This window comes from Hyperolius riggenbachi, chromosome 1, assembly GCF_040937935.1.
Source record: "Hyperolius riggenbachi isolate aHypRig1 chromosome 1, aHypRig1.pri, whole genome shotgun sequence".
NCBI classification, from domain to species: Eukaryota; Metazoa; Chordata; class Amphibia; order Anura; family Hyperoliidae; genus Hyperolius; species Hyperolius riggenbachi.
In genome coordinates this window covers 443,231,951-443,251,095 of record NC_090646.1, presented here as the reverse complement: position 1 = coordinate 443,251,095, position 19,145 = coordinate 443,231,951, and the positions used below count along the sequence as shown (strand labels likewise).

At 43.0% G+C, this 19,145-nt stretch overlaps 1 protein-coding gene across 3 annotated transcripts in view; it reads left to right on the top strand.

Annotated features, from left to right (window-relative positions):
* Positions 1 to 8,329, top strand: part of GGT1 (gamma-glutamyltransferase 1) — a 222,987-nt gene extending 214,658 nt beyond the window's left edge. For all 3 annotated transcript variants that reach the window (XM_068238301.1, XM_068238302.1, XM_068238304.1), the window contains exons 10-13: positions 268 to 395; positions 486 to 598; positions 4,457 to 4,570; positions 5,963 to 8,329. In XM_068238301.1, the coding sequence (XP_068094402.1) occupies positions 268 to 395; positions 486 to 598; positions 4,457 to 4,570; positions 5,963 to 6,109 (502 nt within the window). In that variant the 3' untranslated portion in view covers positions 6,110 to 8,329. The remainder of the gene's footprint in view (positions 1 to 267; positions 396 to 485; positions 599 to 4,456; positions 4,571 to 5,962) is intronic.
* Positions 8,330 to 19,145: the final 10,816 nt, after the last annotated feature.

Below are 19,145 nucleotides of genomic sequence, written 5' to 3'. Positions count from 1 at the left end.
ATTCCGCTTTTTAATCAGTTTTTACATCCGATTCAGATTCTGATTTGCAGTTTGCTCCCTGCACACTGCAAATCGGAATTTGAATCGGATGTAAAAACTGATTAAAAAGCGAAATCGGAATCGGAATCGCGTGCAGTGTGCAAGAGGCCTTATAAACACCCTGGCATCAGCACATTAATCAGCTTGGACTGAAAATTAGGAATGTGAAAGAATTTCCCAAGAATTGCTGTCTGTCTCTTATTGTTAAATGTTGCTTTTTTATTGCAGCTTTGGTTCCAAAGTCCGCTCCAATATCACAGGAATTATCTACAATGATGAGATGGATGATTTTGGTTCCCCTCTTATAATCAACGGGTTTGGCATCCCCCCATCTCCAGCTAATTTTATCAGACCAGGTATACATTAGAAGCACACTCAGGTAGGAGACATATGAAAAAGGAATGGATAGTATAAACTGGAGATATTTTCACCCACCACTTTTGCAGGAAAAAGACCCCTGTCCTCTATGTGCCCGGCCATCATTTTAGATAAGAATGACAATGTTCACATGGTTGTCGGAGCCTCTGGAGGGACTAAAATCACAACAGCAACAGCACTGGTGAGTCATAAAGTAACAGACGTCTATAATCCTTAGCATTAAATAAGTACAACAGTGACAGCAATACTGTAATGTAGATTAGTAGAGATGGTCTATGAGACCTAAGTCTGAGTACCCAATATGCAATCTAATCTTTATTAAGTGAACATTACAATTGCTGGGCAGTAGTGTTGGTGTTTGAATTTGGGATTCGAAATAAGAAAGTACAGAAGCTTGGGGTGACTTACATATTTGTGCTGTAAGTGCCCCTATGGGAAATCACGATGGTCAATGAGATGCAAATAATTCTGGAGTTGATGCACATTTTTTAAGCTAACTTTATGCAAATGTTGCAGCTTGACCTATCAAATGCCTCAGCAGCAGCATTGAAGCCTCTTTTCCACGGTCAGTTCATAAGCGATGAAATCCCTCACAAACTCTCCCAACTGCTTGCTGCTGCCAGATAACTGCTCACTGCTGCCTGGTAACTGCTTGCTGAGCACACAGCTCAACTGTCCGTGGAAAAGAGGCCTTAGGCTTCATTTAGGCCTCTTTTCCACGAGCTGTTGAGCTGTGTGCTCAGCAAGCAGTTATCAGGTAGCAGTGAGCAGTTACCAGGCAGAAGCAAGCAGTTGTGAGAGTTTGAGAGGCATTTCACTGCCTATCAACAGTCCTTGAAAAAGAGGCCTTACACGGACTGTTGAGCTGTGAGCTCAGCATACAGTTACCAGGCAGCAGTGAGCAGTTGTGAGAGTTTGAGAGGCATGTCACTGCCTATCAACAGTCCATGGAAAAGAGGCCTTAATTGGTTAGTTTTATATGAATCCTCATAAAATTAGCATAACCTATGCCTTAGCAAAGACTTAAGGCTCATACACACATCAGACCATAGTCTTTGGAAAATGAAAGATCACAGACCAATTTTACCCCCTTCCATGTAGTATGAGAGCCATACTCTACACAGTCATTTCTATGGAGCTGAACTCCCCATCAGATAAAAATCTTTGCAAGATGCTGCACACACAGATGCTGTACACATGCAACAGATCAGTATCTGCAAAAGATCTGTTCCTGCAAAAGATCCATTCCTGCAAAACGCATTCATAGTCTATGATATCTGCAGATCTCATACACACCTTGTTTAACGGACAATTATCTGTAGATCAGATCCACCAGGTTGGATCTTCAGATCGGCAGATAATTGTCTGATCTGCAGATGAATGTCTATTAAACAAGGTGTGTATGAGGATCTGCAGTTGTCATAGACTATGAATGCATTTTGCAGGAATTGATCTTTTGCAGGAACAGATCTTTTGCAGATACTGATCTGTTGAATGTGTACAGCATCTTTGTGTGCAGCATCTTGCAAAGATTTTTATCTGATGGGGAGTTCAGCTCCATAGAATAGACTGTGTAGAGTATGTCTCTCATACTACATGAAAGGGGGTAAAATTGGTCTGTGATCTTTCATTTTCCAAAGACTTTTATCTGACGTGTGTACGCACCTTAAGTTGCATCTCGTTGATCATGCTGAATTTTCACACTATATGATATCTCTCTCTATTAAATGCAATACTATATAAATTTCAAAAAGTGTCTGTCCCATATTAAGCACCATTAGCTTATAACCGTTCCTGCTAATAAAAGGTAAATTTTGGTCACTTTTGGGAGGGTATCGTTATTGACAAATGAAAACCAGATGGGTATAAGCCTGCACTCTATAAAACAAAAATTGCACCTGCCAAATGTAGGTGGATAATAATCATTGCATATGATCAATGAGATTATTATTGTCTGAGTTGATGTCAATTTTGTTGTTTTTTTAGCCCTCTTTTCCACGGGTAGTTGAACTGTGTTCTCAGCAAGCAACTGCCAGCCAGCAGTCAGCGGTTACTAGTTCGCAGTGAGCAGTTACCAGGCAGTAGCAATCAGTTGTGAGTTTGTGAGGCATTTCACGGCCTACCAACTGTTTATGGAAAAGAGACCGAAGGGCTATTTCACATGACACAACGCTTGCAGGAGCCGGTTTCCGTTATGATTACGGCGTGACAACAGGGATGTTGCGTTGCGACGCTGATTAGCGGCGGTAGTTCTAATTCCATCGATGGGAAAATGCCAGCGCCGGAAGGTTAAAAGCTCCCGGCTGTGTCATACCACAACGTGCCAAAACGCAGTGTAAATTGTGAAAGGTAAAAAAGTCTATGGACTTTCATTTTACCTTCCGTTAACGCAAAGTTAAAAACGCCAGAAATCTGCTCTGGTGTGAAAGAGCATACAGGGCATACAGGTTGCAACTGGGGAAATGCTGTTTCTGCTCATTTAGATTTGCCCAATTGCAGTCTGTATACAAATTGCAACAAAATTCTCCTCATCTAGGAAAATGATTAGCTCAGAGTAGCTCATTAAAGTGACCCAGAGATGGTTTTTTTTTTGTTTAGTTACGCGGGGCTTCCTCCAGCCCCAGAAGCATGGATGCGTCCCTCACCGTCCTCACATGTGCCTCCCAAGGTCCGCCCGGAATCTTCCGTGTAGCCACAACAAAACCCCGGTAGACTGCTCATTTGGGCTCAGTCTGACTGAGTGACGTCAGCTGGGGCCTTCTGTGCTTGCGCAGATGGTCCGCGCATGCGCAGAAGGCACCCTGCTAAAGTCACACAGCCGCTTACTGGAGCAGATTGCGGCTTAACAGAGGACCGTAGGAGGACGGCGAGGGACGCATCTTCGTGCTTCTGGGGCTAGAGGAAGCTCCGGGTAAGTTAAAAAACTGCTTTTTAGTCGTCTCTGGGTCACTTTAAGGTTTGATTTCCACGTGCAGTTGAACTGTGTGCTCAGCAAGCAGTTATCAGGCAGCAGTGAACAGTTACCAAGCAGTAAGAAGCAGTTGTGAGCGTTTGAGAGGCATTTCTCTGCCTTTCAACTGCCCGTGGAAAGGGGGCCTAACTCAAATTTTAAAGGGAGATAGAGTACTTACTTACTGAACCTGCTGAACCTGGCAAGCTCTCATTATTTGAAACTTTTATATATATTTTTTTTTACCTGTTTGAGGTTTAGTTTGAGGGGCATATGCACTAAACTGATTAAGTTGTTCTGCATAGGCAGCTCCCTGCTATTTCATTGGTACCTACGCAAGTTGCATGGTGCCCATTGCGGAAATAGAGCAACTCTTGTTAGTAGTATACATTAGTAAGCCGTATGTTACATTAGCAGTGTACATGCTACTTTGGTAACGCGCATTGCACAACTTGCATAAGTAACAGTAAAATTGCTGTGTGTTCCTTGCGCATTGCAATTTTACAGCAATTTTGTGAAAATGACCCATTGCCTTTGTGGGACTTTTCTTAAAAAAATTTTTTTAAAAAACATCTGGGAACACCATTTTTTTAACCAATCATGTTACTAACTTGTTGCCAGTTAGCAAATGAATTCTGAAATTTTACACCACATTTTTATTTTTATTATTTTTAGCATTACACAACTTTTCCAATCCTTTTTGGTCTGTCCCAAATTTTCTGGGTTAAGTGAATATGGCCCAGTATGTGCCTGAATGTGTTTTTATTGTGCAAGCTGCTTTTTTAGTAATACTTTAACAGAGAAGAGAACAGAGCCACATCTAAAATAGAAGCAGCCTCCAAGTTACAAAAGAGGACAGCAAGTCTAATTTATGTGAAAGCAAAGCTAGCACAATATAATAGCAGTGGGAAGTCCGTAAGCTATACGAATGGATTTTATAGATCTATTTTACCCAGATGAGATTAGTTGCAGGGCTGTACAGCAATTGTTCTGGAATTGGTACTTGAAAAAAGAGTTGAGTTCCTCTCATGTAGCAGTCTGTATGTCTGGCGACACAATGAAATTCTCTCTGTCTCGCTTCCATTCCAGGTCATTATAAACTCCCTCTGGTTTGGTTATGATATTGAGAAATCCGTAGAGTCAGCACGCCTGCACAATCAGCTATTCCCTAATGACACCACACTAGAAGACACCATGGAAAAGGTTATTCTTGTCTTTCTTATATCATCTGTGTTAGAACACTGGTGCTATGGAATTTTAGCACACTGCGATACAAAGTGCCAGATGAAATTCAAAGTGATAAAAGACAAGCTGTATGTAGGTCTCCTATCAGCACACAAGTTACTAGCAGACCTCAAATCCAAATGAACACTCGCGATGCCTGTCTGAATTCCAACTCTCCTGGCTTGTTAAAATAATCAACCTGAGCATTAGAAAGGTGAAATGCTGGGTGATTTCTATTACCTTTGTGGAGCAGTCTTCAGCGCCTTGCATCATTTATCCTCTCAGTGATTCAGTGTTCTTTTTTTGATTATTTATTTTACTTAATTTTTTTAAAATGGTATAGCTCCCCTTCCAAAGACTTTTCCAGATTTACCAATCTGGTATTCCCAGAAAAGATGTGCCTGCTAGCATGGGGATCTGCTGCTTGAACAAAAACTGCTTTGTTCATGAGACAATATGGACTCTGCAAGAGGGATCAGAAACGCCCCTTTCCGCCCCATGTAAAGTCTCCTTGTCAAGGGGCTTTATGCTGTCCTCCGGTGCCCAGGAGGAGGTTGGGTAGCTATGCACATGTGGAGGGAGACCCTGAGAAAGACTTTTATTGGAAGTTACCTTTAATAATACAGGAACCCCCACATATCCGGCTCCTTTGCTCACTGCCATCTCTAATGGGGTCACACAGTGTGTCACTGGCTTTCCACAGGTGATGAGTAACATGGTTTTTCAGACTCCCTTTTTCACCTAAATGACAATGGTTTGGCCCTGGGGATACAAGCCTACATGATTGGTGTGCAAGGCTGGCCAGCAATGCTCCTGCAGCAATAACAGGCTTTTTATGCTTCCTGCAGGTGAAAACATTAAAGCTCTGTTAAAGCTATAGGACCAGATCCACTTGGGCGACATTGCTGGGCTGTACAGACACGAGTTAGCTGTGTAGCTGACGACATGTACTGTTGCTATGTGGAGAGATATCGTAGCGGCATGTACGTGATGTCACACAGCGGTTGGGGGGGTAGAGTGCACAAAGGAATTGGCCATTGCCAATTGAGTCGAACAGCTGGATGGATCACTTGTGCGTCTCAGGCTGGGGGCGCCTTTGTGCACACACCTGATTATCAGCTGACTGTAGCCGACTATAGTCAAGCCTGTGCACAACCTACATTATTATGACTGCCTGTTGATCCCATGGTCCTCCCTACAATACATTATGGATCAAACGTTCAAGTGAAAATTAATCCGAAAACATTAGCAACCTTCCATGCATCAAGGTTTAAATAATTTATATCCTAATGTCGAAACTGTCATAGAAAATGTGTTTGCTACCGAAAATGTAAGAAATGGTTCTACAAATGTATTTCTTTTCTATTGTAGAGCGTTGAAACTGCACTGTTGGACCGGCACCATAACGTAGTGTACTCCCGGAGGGTTGGGTCGGTGGTCCAGGCTGTCGTACGGACAGGAAACAAATGGGCAGCAGCTTCAGACACACGGAAGGGAGGATATCCGGCTGGTTACTGACCTTTAGCCCTCAAATGCTAACTGACCTGATCAGTGGTAGCATGATCCAGCACTTTCTAAGCAACTTACAAGCGGCTTCTATAAACTCTCGACAGACGGCATGACTCAGTGACCAGATTATACTGACTGCTGAGGAAACATTGAACTCCTGCTTGTGGATCTTCCACAAATGTTTTTACAACACTTTGATGAGGATAACTCTTCAGTGCTGCTACATAATGGGACCATGTGGGTTTCTAAACAGTTGTGACCATGGAATGTGTCAATGGGATGTGAGACATGCTGCACAAACTACTGTGAATGACAACCAAGCTGGATTGGAATCTATTGAACTGTGCCTTCCATAGACCCTCAGTCTGTGACATCGTAAACATGGAGAATTATTTGGCCATTTACTAACTCACTATAGTTGTGTCTTCTTTGTTTAAAAGGAAGATCTGAGAGAAACTTCAAGAGCAAAAATGTAAAACCCAACTAGACTGCCACTGTAAATTGTAAATGCCCACTCCTGTATAGTTTGCAAATAACTTAATTTTAGTATGGCAACAGCAGCAACATGTGTGATGAAAGCCTTTTTCTTCCAACTTGAGCTCTCATGTAAGAAGATGCACTGTTGAGGTCTAGCGAGGTTCTCAGCAGGTTCATTGGGCGCTACATCATCATCCTAGAATCCAGTGCCCCTCCTTCAGAGCCTGGTGAGGACAAGCAGGGCTGCAAGACCACAACTTCAAATAATCATTTGACAAATTTGTTTCCTTTTAGATAAATCAGGCACTTGGATCATGTGCAGAGTAGGGAGTCACTATGTTATTTGCTATGCCTGAAGTTCTGTTTTAAGTTAACTTATTGGTTTGCACACTCCATGCCAATTATACAGTAATCCATGTTCTGTTCTAGTCAGGCCAAGCATAAAGAGCCCATTAATGGTACAATTATTTTAGTGACCAATCGTTTTTTTTTAAATCAGATTATTCAGATAATATTGCATAAATACAGAGGTACTGGTGGACCCAATTGATCCAAACCAACGCATTAATGATTACTGATTGACCACTTTAATACTGCAGTCTCTGGCCCCTTTAAAGGACATCTGAGGTGAAAATAAACTGATGAGAAAAACAATTGTATTCATCCTTCTGCTCCTAAAAATGACTTTTTAGATATTACACAGTTTTAGATGTAAGTCTAGTTTTTAAGTTTTTACTGTTTCATTGTTCCTGCTCAATGACACCTTTATTGAAGTGTGCTAGAGCTCAAATCAATGAATTGTTGACCCTTTTTATCTTTTTCCTGCTCTCAGAAGCCATTTACTGACAGGAAAGTATTTTATGGCTGTAATTACTAATCAGTGAGGGTTATGCTATAGCCTGACCCACTCCGACCTGGACAGAAACTGCAAAGTGCATACTTGATTTTTAACTCTTTTAGGCAGAGAAAGAGAAAAAGGAACACATCCTAGTTATTTGTGTGCTTGGCACTATCCATACACGTCTATCTCATCATGTCACCTCGGTTGTCCTTTAAGAACCAGAGCCTTTTTTAATTTCACTAGTTCCTGATAATTGTGATTGGCTCTTAGTGATCAGGAGGTCAGAAGCCAATGAAAACCGCTCCTGACCGATATACGGAAGTCAGCTGTCCTTAGATCGTGTCTGGTGCACAACAGCGTTAAAGCTATGCCACATCAGGCTTAGCACCCACAAGTGCGGCATTGTTTTAACATGCGGTGGTCCCAAATTAGTTTTTTCTCATAGATATGATTGCAACTGGTTTAGATATTGGGAATAGTTTGGATGATTTGTAGATCAATTAAATATGATCTTTTCTTTCGATATGAAAGAGCACCATGACCTAAGACACCAAAAGACATTCCTGGCAGATTGATTACAGAAAAGGAGATACAGTAGACTAAACAAGGCTGAAACCCCTTTTTTTATGTTATAAGTTCCTCCCAATGTCATTTGTCTGCTCTTGTTTCTGCCATAAGCATAAACACAACTGCTTGGCCTACACAAGTGTTCATGTTTAAGTGCATGCTCGCATTTGCAAATTCACTCACACATATGTTGCTGGCTTAAGACTTCTGTGCTCCAAAACTGCCTAAAAAATGTTATTCAATCTATGCAAATAACAGATGAACTGTACAATTGTAGACATGTTTATGCTCATGTTTGTTCAGGGAAAACAACACATTAAAGGGAATCTATAGTGTATTTAAAATATTTACTTATTTATTATTTGAAAGAAGGAGAATCGGAGGTCTTTATTTGCTATATGTGAAATGTTAAATATGAATATTTCATGTTTACATTTGGTATCAGCAGGTGGAGCTCTGGAGCAGAGACTGTCACTGCTTCATGATCAGCCTTGAGATCACATTAGCATAGCATACAAAATCATCCTTTGGAATCAATTTTTTAGGAAAAGTGGCTCAAAGCAAAACGCTATTGCTGAACTTACTAAGAAAAAAAGAACTTTGCAGATTTAGTAAAAATGTATGTGCTCCGTGGTTAACAATTGGTACCTGAAATAATATGTCATTTCCGTAAAACAGTAGCTAGTTTCAGATTTCTGAGATAGAGGTGCTGTTCTCATTCAATTAAAAAGCAAACTATAGTGAAAATGTTGACATAATGGCAGTAGAATAAAGTTCTCAACATACTTTGTTTAAAAAAAAAGAAAATTGCTGATGGGGGAAAGAATTTTTGTGTTTCCTTGGGGGTTTATTCGTGAAACCTGTACAATGTAAAATTACTGTTTGAAGGCACAGAGAGTGCAAAGCAGGTAACTTCAGCGCACAGAGCCGAACCTGGGCACCGTCATAGAAGCAATGCTATGATACGTGCCCCGCGCAAGAGTAATTTGGGGCTCCAACGGTTGCCAAACCCTGAATTACAACTCGGAGGGGGAATAGTCTTTAACGCCGCCGAGGAGTTTAGCGGCAGCAGGGAAAGGCGTCGTTCAGATCTCCCGGTGCCCAAGTTGTGCCAGTTGTGCAAATATCGCAAATTGTTACATGGGTAATGCGAATGTTGCTAATGTAATATACATTATGCAAATAGTGTAACGGGCAGTATATTACCAATGTAGTAACTTGCATAATTGGCATTTGCTGGCTGCACACAGCAATTATACCGGAGGTATATGAATATACCCTATGCTATCAACACCAAATTTGCTATGTATGTTAGGATCACTAGTAGGAACATCAACAATCATTTGTAAAAAGAAAAAAGAGCTTGTAGACTTTGTGAAAAATGATTTAAAACTATAAAAAGTGCTGCCTCTGAAAACCATTTAAACCCGAAATGCCACATTTGCTTGGATTTGTTAATAATAAAATGTGTGGGGTACTCGCTAAACACTGGTAACCCCTTTTCCCCCCATATAAACTGCTATTCCACTGGTAATTTAAAGCCTGCCAGCGCACCCTGAGCTATACCAGCCCATGTGGTCCTCTTGTAAGAGAGGAGCCGAAAAGCCTCCCACTTACATACAAAGCCCTGTCACGGACAAGGGACTCATTACTTCATGCTTGTGGAGGTGGGGTTAACTACCTCAATCATGTGGGAGGGGTAAGGTACTTCATAATGTCTTGCTTAAAGTGACTATAAAGCCAAAAATATCCACAGCATGTACTGTTCTATTAAAAGGTTTTAATGACTTTCCACGTTTTTTAGCTCAACTTAGCCATTAAGACGCCCTCTGTGTGCCCACTTCTGGCGCTTAGCCCCGCCCCTATTGGACAGGTTCTGAGGTACTCCATTGGAATTCTGTATCTCCGATACAGAGAGTGCCACGGCACTTGTCCATAAGGGTACACTGAACCTGCTGCTACCCGCCATACTAATTGTGGTTTTCTTTCCTTGTTTTGTTGCCAGAGTTTTGGTATACTTTAAAATGTAACTCAACTGGAGTGTGACATGGGAATCCATTCACAGGCATCTTGCAGGAATTTTGCCAATACTTACAGAAGGTATGTGAAGCACTTTGCATAAATATAGCAACTTGCATTACCTAGTTAATGAACACATTGATGACAAAGCATGCATTACTTAAAGGACTTACGAGCCGAAGCAAAAAAAAAAAAAAAAGTTAATTACCTTAGCTGAATGTCAGACCTCAGGGCAGACGATCCGTGCCTCCCTTGCTATTTATAGACCCTCTGTCATGTTAATCCAGCTATCATTAGTGGCCCCGACCCGGGCCAGGGTCGCCTTAGCTCATGACGATTAGAATCGCCGCTTTAAAACTCCTCTGCCTGGATTACAGCCCTGGGAGCGCACATCGTCGCTCGGTATACTGTAATACGTCATGTGGGCGTCACCACATGACAGCCCACATGACTGACTGCACTTCGAGCCGGCTGCGCCCCCTCAGCACAGAATACCAGCGCTGAGCGAGGGAGGACGTTACCTAGCTACAGGATTTGTTTACTGCAGATTTGTATGTTATTTTATTCAAATCTGCAGTAAACAAATCCTGTAGATAGGTAACGTCCTCCCTCGCTCAGCGCTGGTATTCTGGGCTGAGAGGGCGCTCGAAGTGCAGTCAGTCATGTGGGCTGTCATGTGGTGAAGCCCACATGACGTATAACAGTATCCCGATTACCGAGCGATGATGTGCGCTCCCAGGGCTGTAATCCTGCGCAGCCTCAGTACTGCGCAGGCAGAGGAGTTTTAAAGCAGCGATTCTAATCGTCATGAGCTAAGGCGACCCTGGCCCGGGTCGGGGCCACTAATGATAGCTGGATAACATGACAGAGGGTCTATAAAGAGCAAGGGAGGCACTGTACATCTGCCCTGACGTCTGACATTCAGCTAAGGTAATTAACTTTTTTTTTTTTTTTTGCTTCGGCTCGTAAGTCCTTTAAGTAATGCGAGTTGCATAATTTGCACAAGGGCCCATATGCTATTACCTTTTTGTCCTGAGTTTTCTCCTAAGTGATATTTTCAAAACCTGATGTAAAAAAAATCTCTTTTAAACCACCAGCAAGCAAAAAAAAAAAAAAATACTCCAAATTACTGTATTTTGATAGTACTTTTCACCCACTTTTTGGTACTTTTTCCATAGCAAAGTGTTGAAAACATATCCTAAATCAAAGATGAAAAATTATCTCCCAGGAGAAAATTCAGGAGAAAAGTTAATTGCATATGGCCCAAGGTCTGTTACACACCAAGTATTGGGAAAATTTCCATGTTCACCATGCACACAGCAACTTTACCAAAATGTGGTGAGTTGACCCCATGATGAAATAGACATGGGTACATTTAGTACAATGCTTACGTAGAACCTGTCTGTGTCCACATTTTTGTATTCAATATGTTAATATAGCAGTTTTATCCACATGCAAATGAAACAGTCAAACATGAAGATGAATGTAGGGCTCGCTTGAAGAGTAAACAGATGTGTGGTTAGCGCAATTGGCGTGAGCAAACACAGATGACAAAAAGAAAGCAAAAAAGTTTAAAGTGTAACTGTCGGGCATAAAATAAAAAATCAATTTTTTATTTTTATCTGGTAAACAAGTTCTAGGCTAGTTACACACCAGGACGTTGCGTTTAGGGGACGTTATAGGGCACATAACATGCCCCTAACGCAACGCCTGGTGCTCTCTGGTGTGGACGTCGGAGTGAGCCGCATTGTGCAGCTCACTCTGGCGTCCGTGATGCGTACTCTTAGACGCATGCGGCATCACGTGGTCCCGCCCGGCCAATCGCCGCACAGAGCGACCGCTTCAGGAAGTAAACACTGCACGTCACTGAGTGCAGTGAATATTAATTAGCCATGTGCCCGGCCGCTCTCCCCTCCTCCCCAACATGACTGAGCATGTGCAAACAGTCTAACACAGCTTAGCCGAGTAGAACGCACAGCATGCAGCACTTTGCTGCGTTACAATGTAACACAACGTGGGCAGTGTAAACAGCACACTTGTGTTACATTGCTGTGCGTTGGGGGAGCGTTACAGGCTGCCCTGTGTGCAAGAAGCCTGAAGAATGCTAACCAGGCAATCCAAAAGTTAATAATCACTATTACTTTTCTTGTTGATAAATGATTATTCCCCAGTTTACCTGATTCTTATTTGGTACATCTGCCACACAAAGGAAGTTGCAGGGCATGCTGAGTTGTCTTTTTTTTGCTTCTTTATTTCCCCTCTTTCCCTCCTGTTTTCCTCTCCCACACCTCTGTTCCACTCTGATTGGCCAATATTTTTCATGCTGAGACAATGCACTTCCTATTTCAGAGCTGGGTGGGAGTGCCTGAAGACTGGGCCAGCAATGCATACACAATCAGGCAGAGGGGAGAGAGGGAGAAAATGACATCAAGATTGGCTTCAAGATAGACACAGTTAAAATGGAAAATCCTAAGAAGGATTTTCTCTTTTTTTACTATAGAAAAATCACTAAAATCAAAAGGTGGACAGACCAATACATAAGCTATGTAAGTAGAGCAAGTATTTATCTACTTATATATGTGGTGTTTTTTTTTTCTGAGAGTATGGCTGGCAGCTCCTCTTTAAACGTTCATCATTTATTTTTGGTGGCAGCTGAATGAACCAGATTGTACACCACACTGAAATTCCTGCTGTTCAGACTTCAGCACATTGATTTTGAAAAGAAATAAGACTGTAGAACGGTTCTACATACAATTAATTATCTCATAAGTTTATTTTCAGTTTACAGTTGCTTTAAGCCTACTTTGAATAGAAGGTATAACCAAGCAGGGAGGTTATTTGAAATCCTGTTTTGTTTTTTTTTGTACAACAAGATTCCAAATACTTATTAAAGTTCATATGGTGTTATTTCTTGTCTAAAACTAGAGGACAGAAAGGGATTCCAACCAAAATCCTACTCACCTCTTTACTTATTGATACTAGCTTATTTTTCTTTTGCCACAAATCAGTCACATCCATGCACAGCCATCCACGTACAAATCCCTCCCCACCCTGCACAGCCATAAGCCTAAAAGTGCGTACACACGCACTACAGCAGCCAACGACGGGTCCGTCGGCACCTCCCGCTGGGTGGGTTTTCAGCAGTGTCGACGGACTGATAAGGCTGTTCCTGAACGATCCACCGGGCGGATCGTTCAGGAACAGCCTTATCAGTCCGCCGACAGTGCGTACACACGCACTACAGTCTGCTGAAAACCCGCCCAGCGGGAGGTGCCGACGGACCCTTCGTTGGCTACTGTAGTGCGTGTGTACGCACCTTAACTCCCTCTCTGTTTACACAGTCATCTAACTTGTAACCTTTCTGCACAGTCATCCAACACCTAAGGGCCCTCGTACACTTAATCCGTTGCGTCAGTGCATGCATTTCTGCGATACGCGTTAGTACACAATTTTCCTCCCCTCTCAACTGAAATGTAAATAAAACCCTGATGTCCTCGGACATGGAGAATTAGCTCTTTTACTTCAATAAACTTGCTACACGCCATGGTGACCTCTGACTTGTGCTGTAACTATGATTTGCGATCTGCCTCTTTTCTGGCTTTCCTCCAAAGTACTTTCTCCTCCTCTGCCTTCCTCCGAACTTCTCCAAGTCTGAACACTCTACTCCTTCTGTCTCTACCTCAAAGCTCCTGTCAATTTCTTAGTCTGTCTCTTCTTTCATGCCTCTTTCTTCTCATGCATGTTGCTCCCCTCCTTCTCCTCCTCCGTCTCCTCTGCTTTACAAGCTATACTCCGCCTTTTCTCAGCTGTCTGCCTCCCCCTCCCAGATTCTCCTCTGCACCTCAGCCAGCCACTGGGGACTTCTAAAAACTTTTGTCCCGCCTCTCCTCTCCACTCAGCAAATGAAAAGTTTCTTCTCGCCTGCTGGAAGTTAAAAAATGTAACCGTTTTACAATCCCCACATGCTGGCATCCGTAAAAAAGAGTGCAGCACTGTGTTGCTACTAACGCAGACGCTGCAGCGTACATGCTGTAAAATACACCATAAGAATACATGAGATTTACTTTATTTAAATATTTCTGGTTGCATTGCACACAAATGCACACAAGCGGATTAACCACTTGAGGACTGCAGTGTTAACCCCCCCTAAAGACCAGGGCAATTATTGCTAAAATGGCCACTGCAGCTTTAAAGCTAAGCTGCAGGGCCGCACAACCCCCTTTTCCCCCACCAACAGAGCTCTCTGTTGGTGGGGTCTGATCGCTTCACAGGTGTTTGTTTTTTTTATTTATATTTATTTCATTTCTTTTTGAATAAATTTGCCTTTTTTATTTCATTTCCCCTGCTCCCTCCCTCCCTCCCCCCGCTAGCCAATCAGCGTGATCAGCTGTCATAGGCTTCAGCCTATGACAGCCGATCACTCCCCAGCCTCAGGAGGGGACAGCCGTGTCACACGGCTGTCTCCAGTACAGCGCTGCTGCCGCCGATCGCAGCGCTGTACATGTAAATACAGTCTCCAGAGCGGCGATTGCCGCTCGGAGACTGAAGAGGGGGCAGAGCTCCGCCCCCACAAGCAGGAGATGCGCGCACAGCCTGCGCGCAATCTCCTGCAAAATGCAGTCCCAGGACTTGTTGCCAATTGGCGTTAGGCGGTCCTGGGGCTGCCGCCGCGACCACACCCATTGGCGTGGGGCGGTCGTTAAGTAGTTAAGTGTAAAAGGGCCCTAACCCGTTCTCTGCCTGTACAGCCATCCAACACATAACCCTTCTCTGCCTACACAGCGATCCAACACATAACCCTTTCTCTGCCTGCACAGCCATCAAACACATAACCCCTTCTCTGCCTGCACAGCTATCCAACACATAACCCTTTCTCTGCCTGCACAGCTATCCAACACATAACCCTTTCTCTGCCTGCACAGCCATCCAACACATAACCCCTTCTCTGCCTGCACAGCTATCCAACACATAACCCTTTCTCTGCCTGCACAGCCATCCAACACCTAACCTATTCTCTGCCTGCACAGCCATCAAACACAAACTCCTTCTCTGCCTGCACAGCTATCCAACACCTAACCTATTCTCAGCCTGCACAGCCATCCAACACATAACCCCTTCTCTACCTGCACAGCCACCCAGCACTTACTCATTTCTGTGACTGCACAGCTACAACTTCCCTTTCTACACTACCTTACCATAATTTAACACCTACTTCTACTAAATGTCCACCTTATTTTACTAAACATGCCCACCTGGGGTTTCTTAGTCTGTGTAAATGGCATAGCATTTTGAAACTATCAGGCTTAATTTAGTCAATGTATTGAAATTATTGAACACTTCCAGCAAAATATATGACACATCATCATGTTATTTAGCAGTCAGACAGACATGAACTCTACATTGAGGAGGTATAGGGAGTATTTGCACAAGCTTAGTACCACATTTCATTCTTTTGTTAGAATAGTTAAAACCTTTGCTAGTTAATGCAGGTGGCTTAATCGGTAAGCATTTTCCGTGATACTGTACAGTACAGAGCTTACACATGACTTTCAGTCCAATCCATAGACAACAAAAGCAGCATATCGGGCTACTGATCTTTCCAAGGGCTGCACACAAAGTCTCACTGACAGTATTATAGAAATGTGCTGCCATCCAACAGTCATATGCAAATAGATACGTTTCATGCAATGCAAGCCTCCAACAAGCCATTTCAGTTGTGAACACCAACCTCAGACAAGGTAACTTTATTGAAGGGGAAGTGTAATATATAGTACTGCCTGGGCCCCTTTACACTACTGAAGCCAATCCTCTCCACTACCCACTAAACCCCATTTCCATATTTTTACTCAAAAAGCGGTCTTTGTTTTATGAGCCTGTCTATGACAGTGACATTTTATAGAGATCACAGTATTTTGCCCATACATTACTTGATTTGTGGCACCATTTTCTGGCAGATCCAATCATAATGATCGAATCTGGCAGCAATCGATGTCGCAAAGTGGCAGCCAGTTTGAAATTTCAGTCAATTTCTACCTGACAATTATAGAAACTATTGATCCGGCATGGTGGAAAGATCTCACTTGAAGGTGTGCGGCAGTATTAGCTTTTGATTTCCCAATGACCGATGGACCCCCAGCTGGTCTCCCCATGTAAAAGGTGTATCCTGGGTTGAGCAGAGTGTTGCAGGCTAACCAGTCCACCGGCACACCTCCTCTTCCTGTCCCTCGTCTTTCTCCATTGCAGCCAGGGACGTCTTTACCCCGTGACCTTGTGCATGTACATGTCAGTGCAGGGTACAGACTTCCAGGCAGTGATGGAAAAATACTTGGGACAGTATAGGTAGCCAGAAAGCCCCCCACTATAGGTAGCCAGAAAACCCCCTCCCCCCAGTAAAGGTAGCCAGAAAACCCCCTCCCCTCAGTAAAGGTAGCCAGAGCCCCAAACCGGTATAGTTAGCCAGAGGGCACCCCCTCAGTTTATGCAGCGAGAGAGCGTAAGTAACTCACCTGTCTGGGTTCCACATGTGGCCATATTCTTCCTCTTAGGTGTCCATTCTTATAAGTAACAGCCTTTCCTGTGATCACGTAAGCGTCAGGGCTGTCCCCTTGCCCCCCCCCCCCCCCCCCCACCACCACCACCATTGCAACCAGGGCAGTGACCCTCTCCCGAAAAAGGGCCTGGTTGTTACCAGAACATATCATACCATTCTGAAGTTACAAGTCGCAGGCCTTGAGCATGGTCATGAGGGGCTAAAGGTCAAATTTATATTATGAATCCATTAGAATTCAACTTTCATTTGTCTTTTACACTGAGGGTGGGGTTGTAGTATTTTGAGTTGAAATGTGTCCACAATCCACCATGACAGCCATTCAGAAAGACTGTGTGGCTGTAGCACTCTCATGTGAGTGCCTTATAACATTGCCTGAAGATGAGAATTTGAGCTTTCCAGAAAGCTTGCATATGTATGAGGGTCATCCAGAAAGTCACAGGCGTTTCCTTTATCTGCCACTGTCATTTAACTTGTACCTGTTAGGTTAATCTCTTCTATTGCTGTATCGCTTGCCACGTGACTGCAGTATGCCTATAAATGTTTGTTCAGCAGCATTAACAAGAATCCCCCTCCCCAATCCCTCCAACTCATAGGGGAGGACTGTGATGCTGCTACAACAAAGGGATTGAAAACCTTGTAATAAGATATGATAAATGCTTAAATAAAGGAGGGGATTTTGTGAAGAAAAAAATCATCAGTGAGGCCTGATGCACAAATGTCCGGTAAATTTGCACAGTGCACATAGTGCGCAGCCAGTAATATTACCGGTACTAATGCTAGAAGAGAATTGCCTGTTAAACTATTAAACTACTAGCGCCATGTGTGTTACAGGGGTATCACTTGCTATCCTTCCTTTTGCTAATCATTATTGCTAACATGGTACCACATACTACTATTGTCTCTACTTTTAGTGCAATTTAACTTCGTCTTGCTAATAATGCTCAAAAAAACATCCAGCCTGTGCATGTGAGCTACTCCATCTTTTCAATACCAATGCTCATGTCTAGGAGAATTCATGGAGAAGCATGTGATTTTTTTGATCCGCTGATTTGCGAAGCACTGAATTATTATGATCACATCCTGGTTTAGCACATGTTCATAACTCGCAAATCAGAGACTTACATATCACCTGACCAAACTGATCACATGCTTCTCCATGCATTTTCCAAGACATGACCATCACTACCCATCAATCCATCCAGCAGAAGGGCAAAAATGAACACTGGTATCCAAAAATATTTTTACATTGTGTGGCAAAACCAGATGTCAGGTTTACTGCTTCTAAATAAACAACTTGAAACTGGAGAAATGTTTTTTTTTATTATTGAAAAAATATGTTCATTATTATTTTGATGGGTTGGGAGAAGCACTTTTACCAGTGTGTTGAATTACAACTGTTGTCTGTTTTTTTTTATTTCATATTGCAGCAAATGTTTTTGGTGGGTGACAGGTGTGGACAGCAGGCAGGCCAGTTTAGCACCTGGACTCTTCCCACATAGCAACACTGCATGTGTTGTTTGGGTTTGTCCTGCTGAAATATGCAAGACCTTCCCAGAAAATGACAAAGGGGTGTATTAATAACAAGTTTGTTAAAATGTACCTGCGCAACTTTTACTTGACATCATGTAACTAACAGTATATAGACAATGTGTGTGAATTGTTTGTATAAAGCATGTTACAAAAACAGCATAACACACTAAACAAGCAACGCAAGCATCATGTGCATAACACTGCCTACACAAATTGCAAAACATGGATTGCATAGTGTGTGTAAAAATGTACAGTATGTGAGCTGTCTGTGAAATTTTCAATCCAATGTTAGGTTTGCATCTTACGTTACTCCAAAACCTGTATCCATCATTCAGCATTAAGGGTCCTTTTCCACTAGCAGTCGCTAGCGTTCACGCTGAACGCTAGCGATTGCTGAATCGAAAAGCTAAAAAATTACCGGCGATTTCCCGACGTTTGCGGCCGCGATTTTGCTATGCTATGCACTGCATAGCAAAATCGCGGCAAATATCGCTCCACTGCGCGTTCGCATTCCTGTAAAAAACGAATCGCGGTAGTGGAAATGACCTACCGCGATTCCTATGTTAAAAAGCAAACCGTAGCGATTGTAAAATCGCTAGCGGTTTGCGACTTTCCGATTCAGCCAGCGCAAACGCGCTAGTGGAAAAGGGCCCTAAGGGTGCTTTCCCAGGTATGGAACTGACCCATGCCATATACACTAATGTACATCCGTACTATCACAGGTGCTGGCTTTTGAACTGATAACAAGCTGGATGGCCCCTACTCTCAAGCCGAGAAAATATGGGGTCAATAGTTTCCAAAAACAACAGGCTAATGTGTAATCTATGCTCAGTCCGTCTTAAACGACACCTGAACTGAGAGAGGTATGAAAGCTACCATATTTTATATTATTTTAAACAATACTACAATACTAGTTGCCTGGCTGTCCTGTTAATCATCTGCTTATAATACCTTTAGCCAGGGGCGCCTCTAGGCATAGGCAGTACAGGCCATTGCCTGGAGTGCCATTGGTCCTCGGGGGCGCCATGTTGCAGAATTAAGCCCCGCCCCCAAATTAAGCC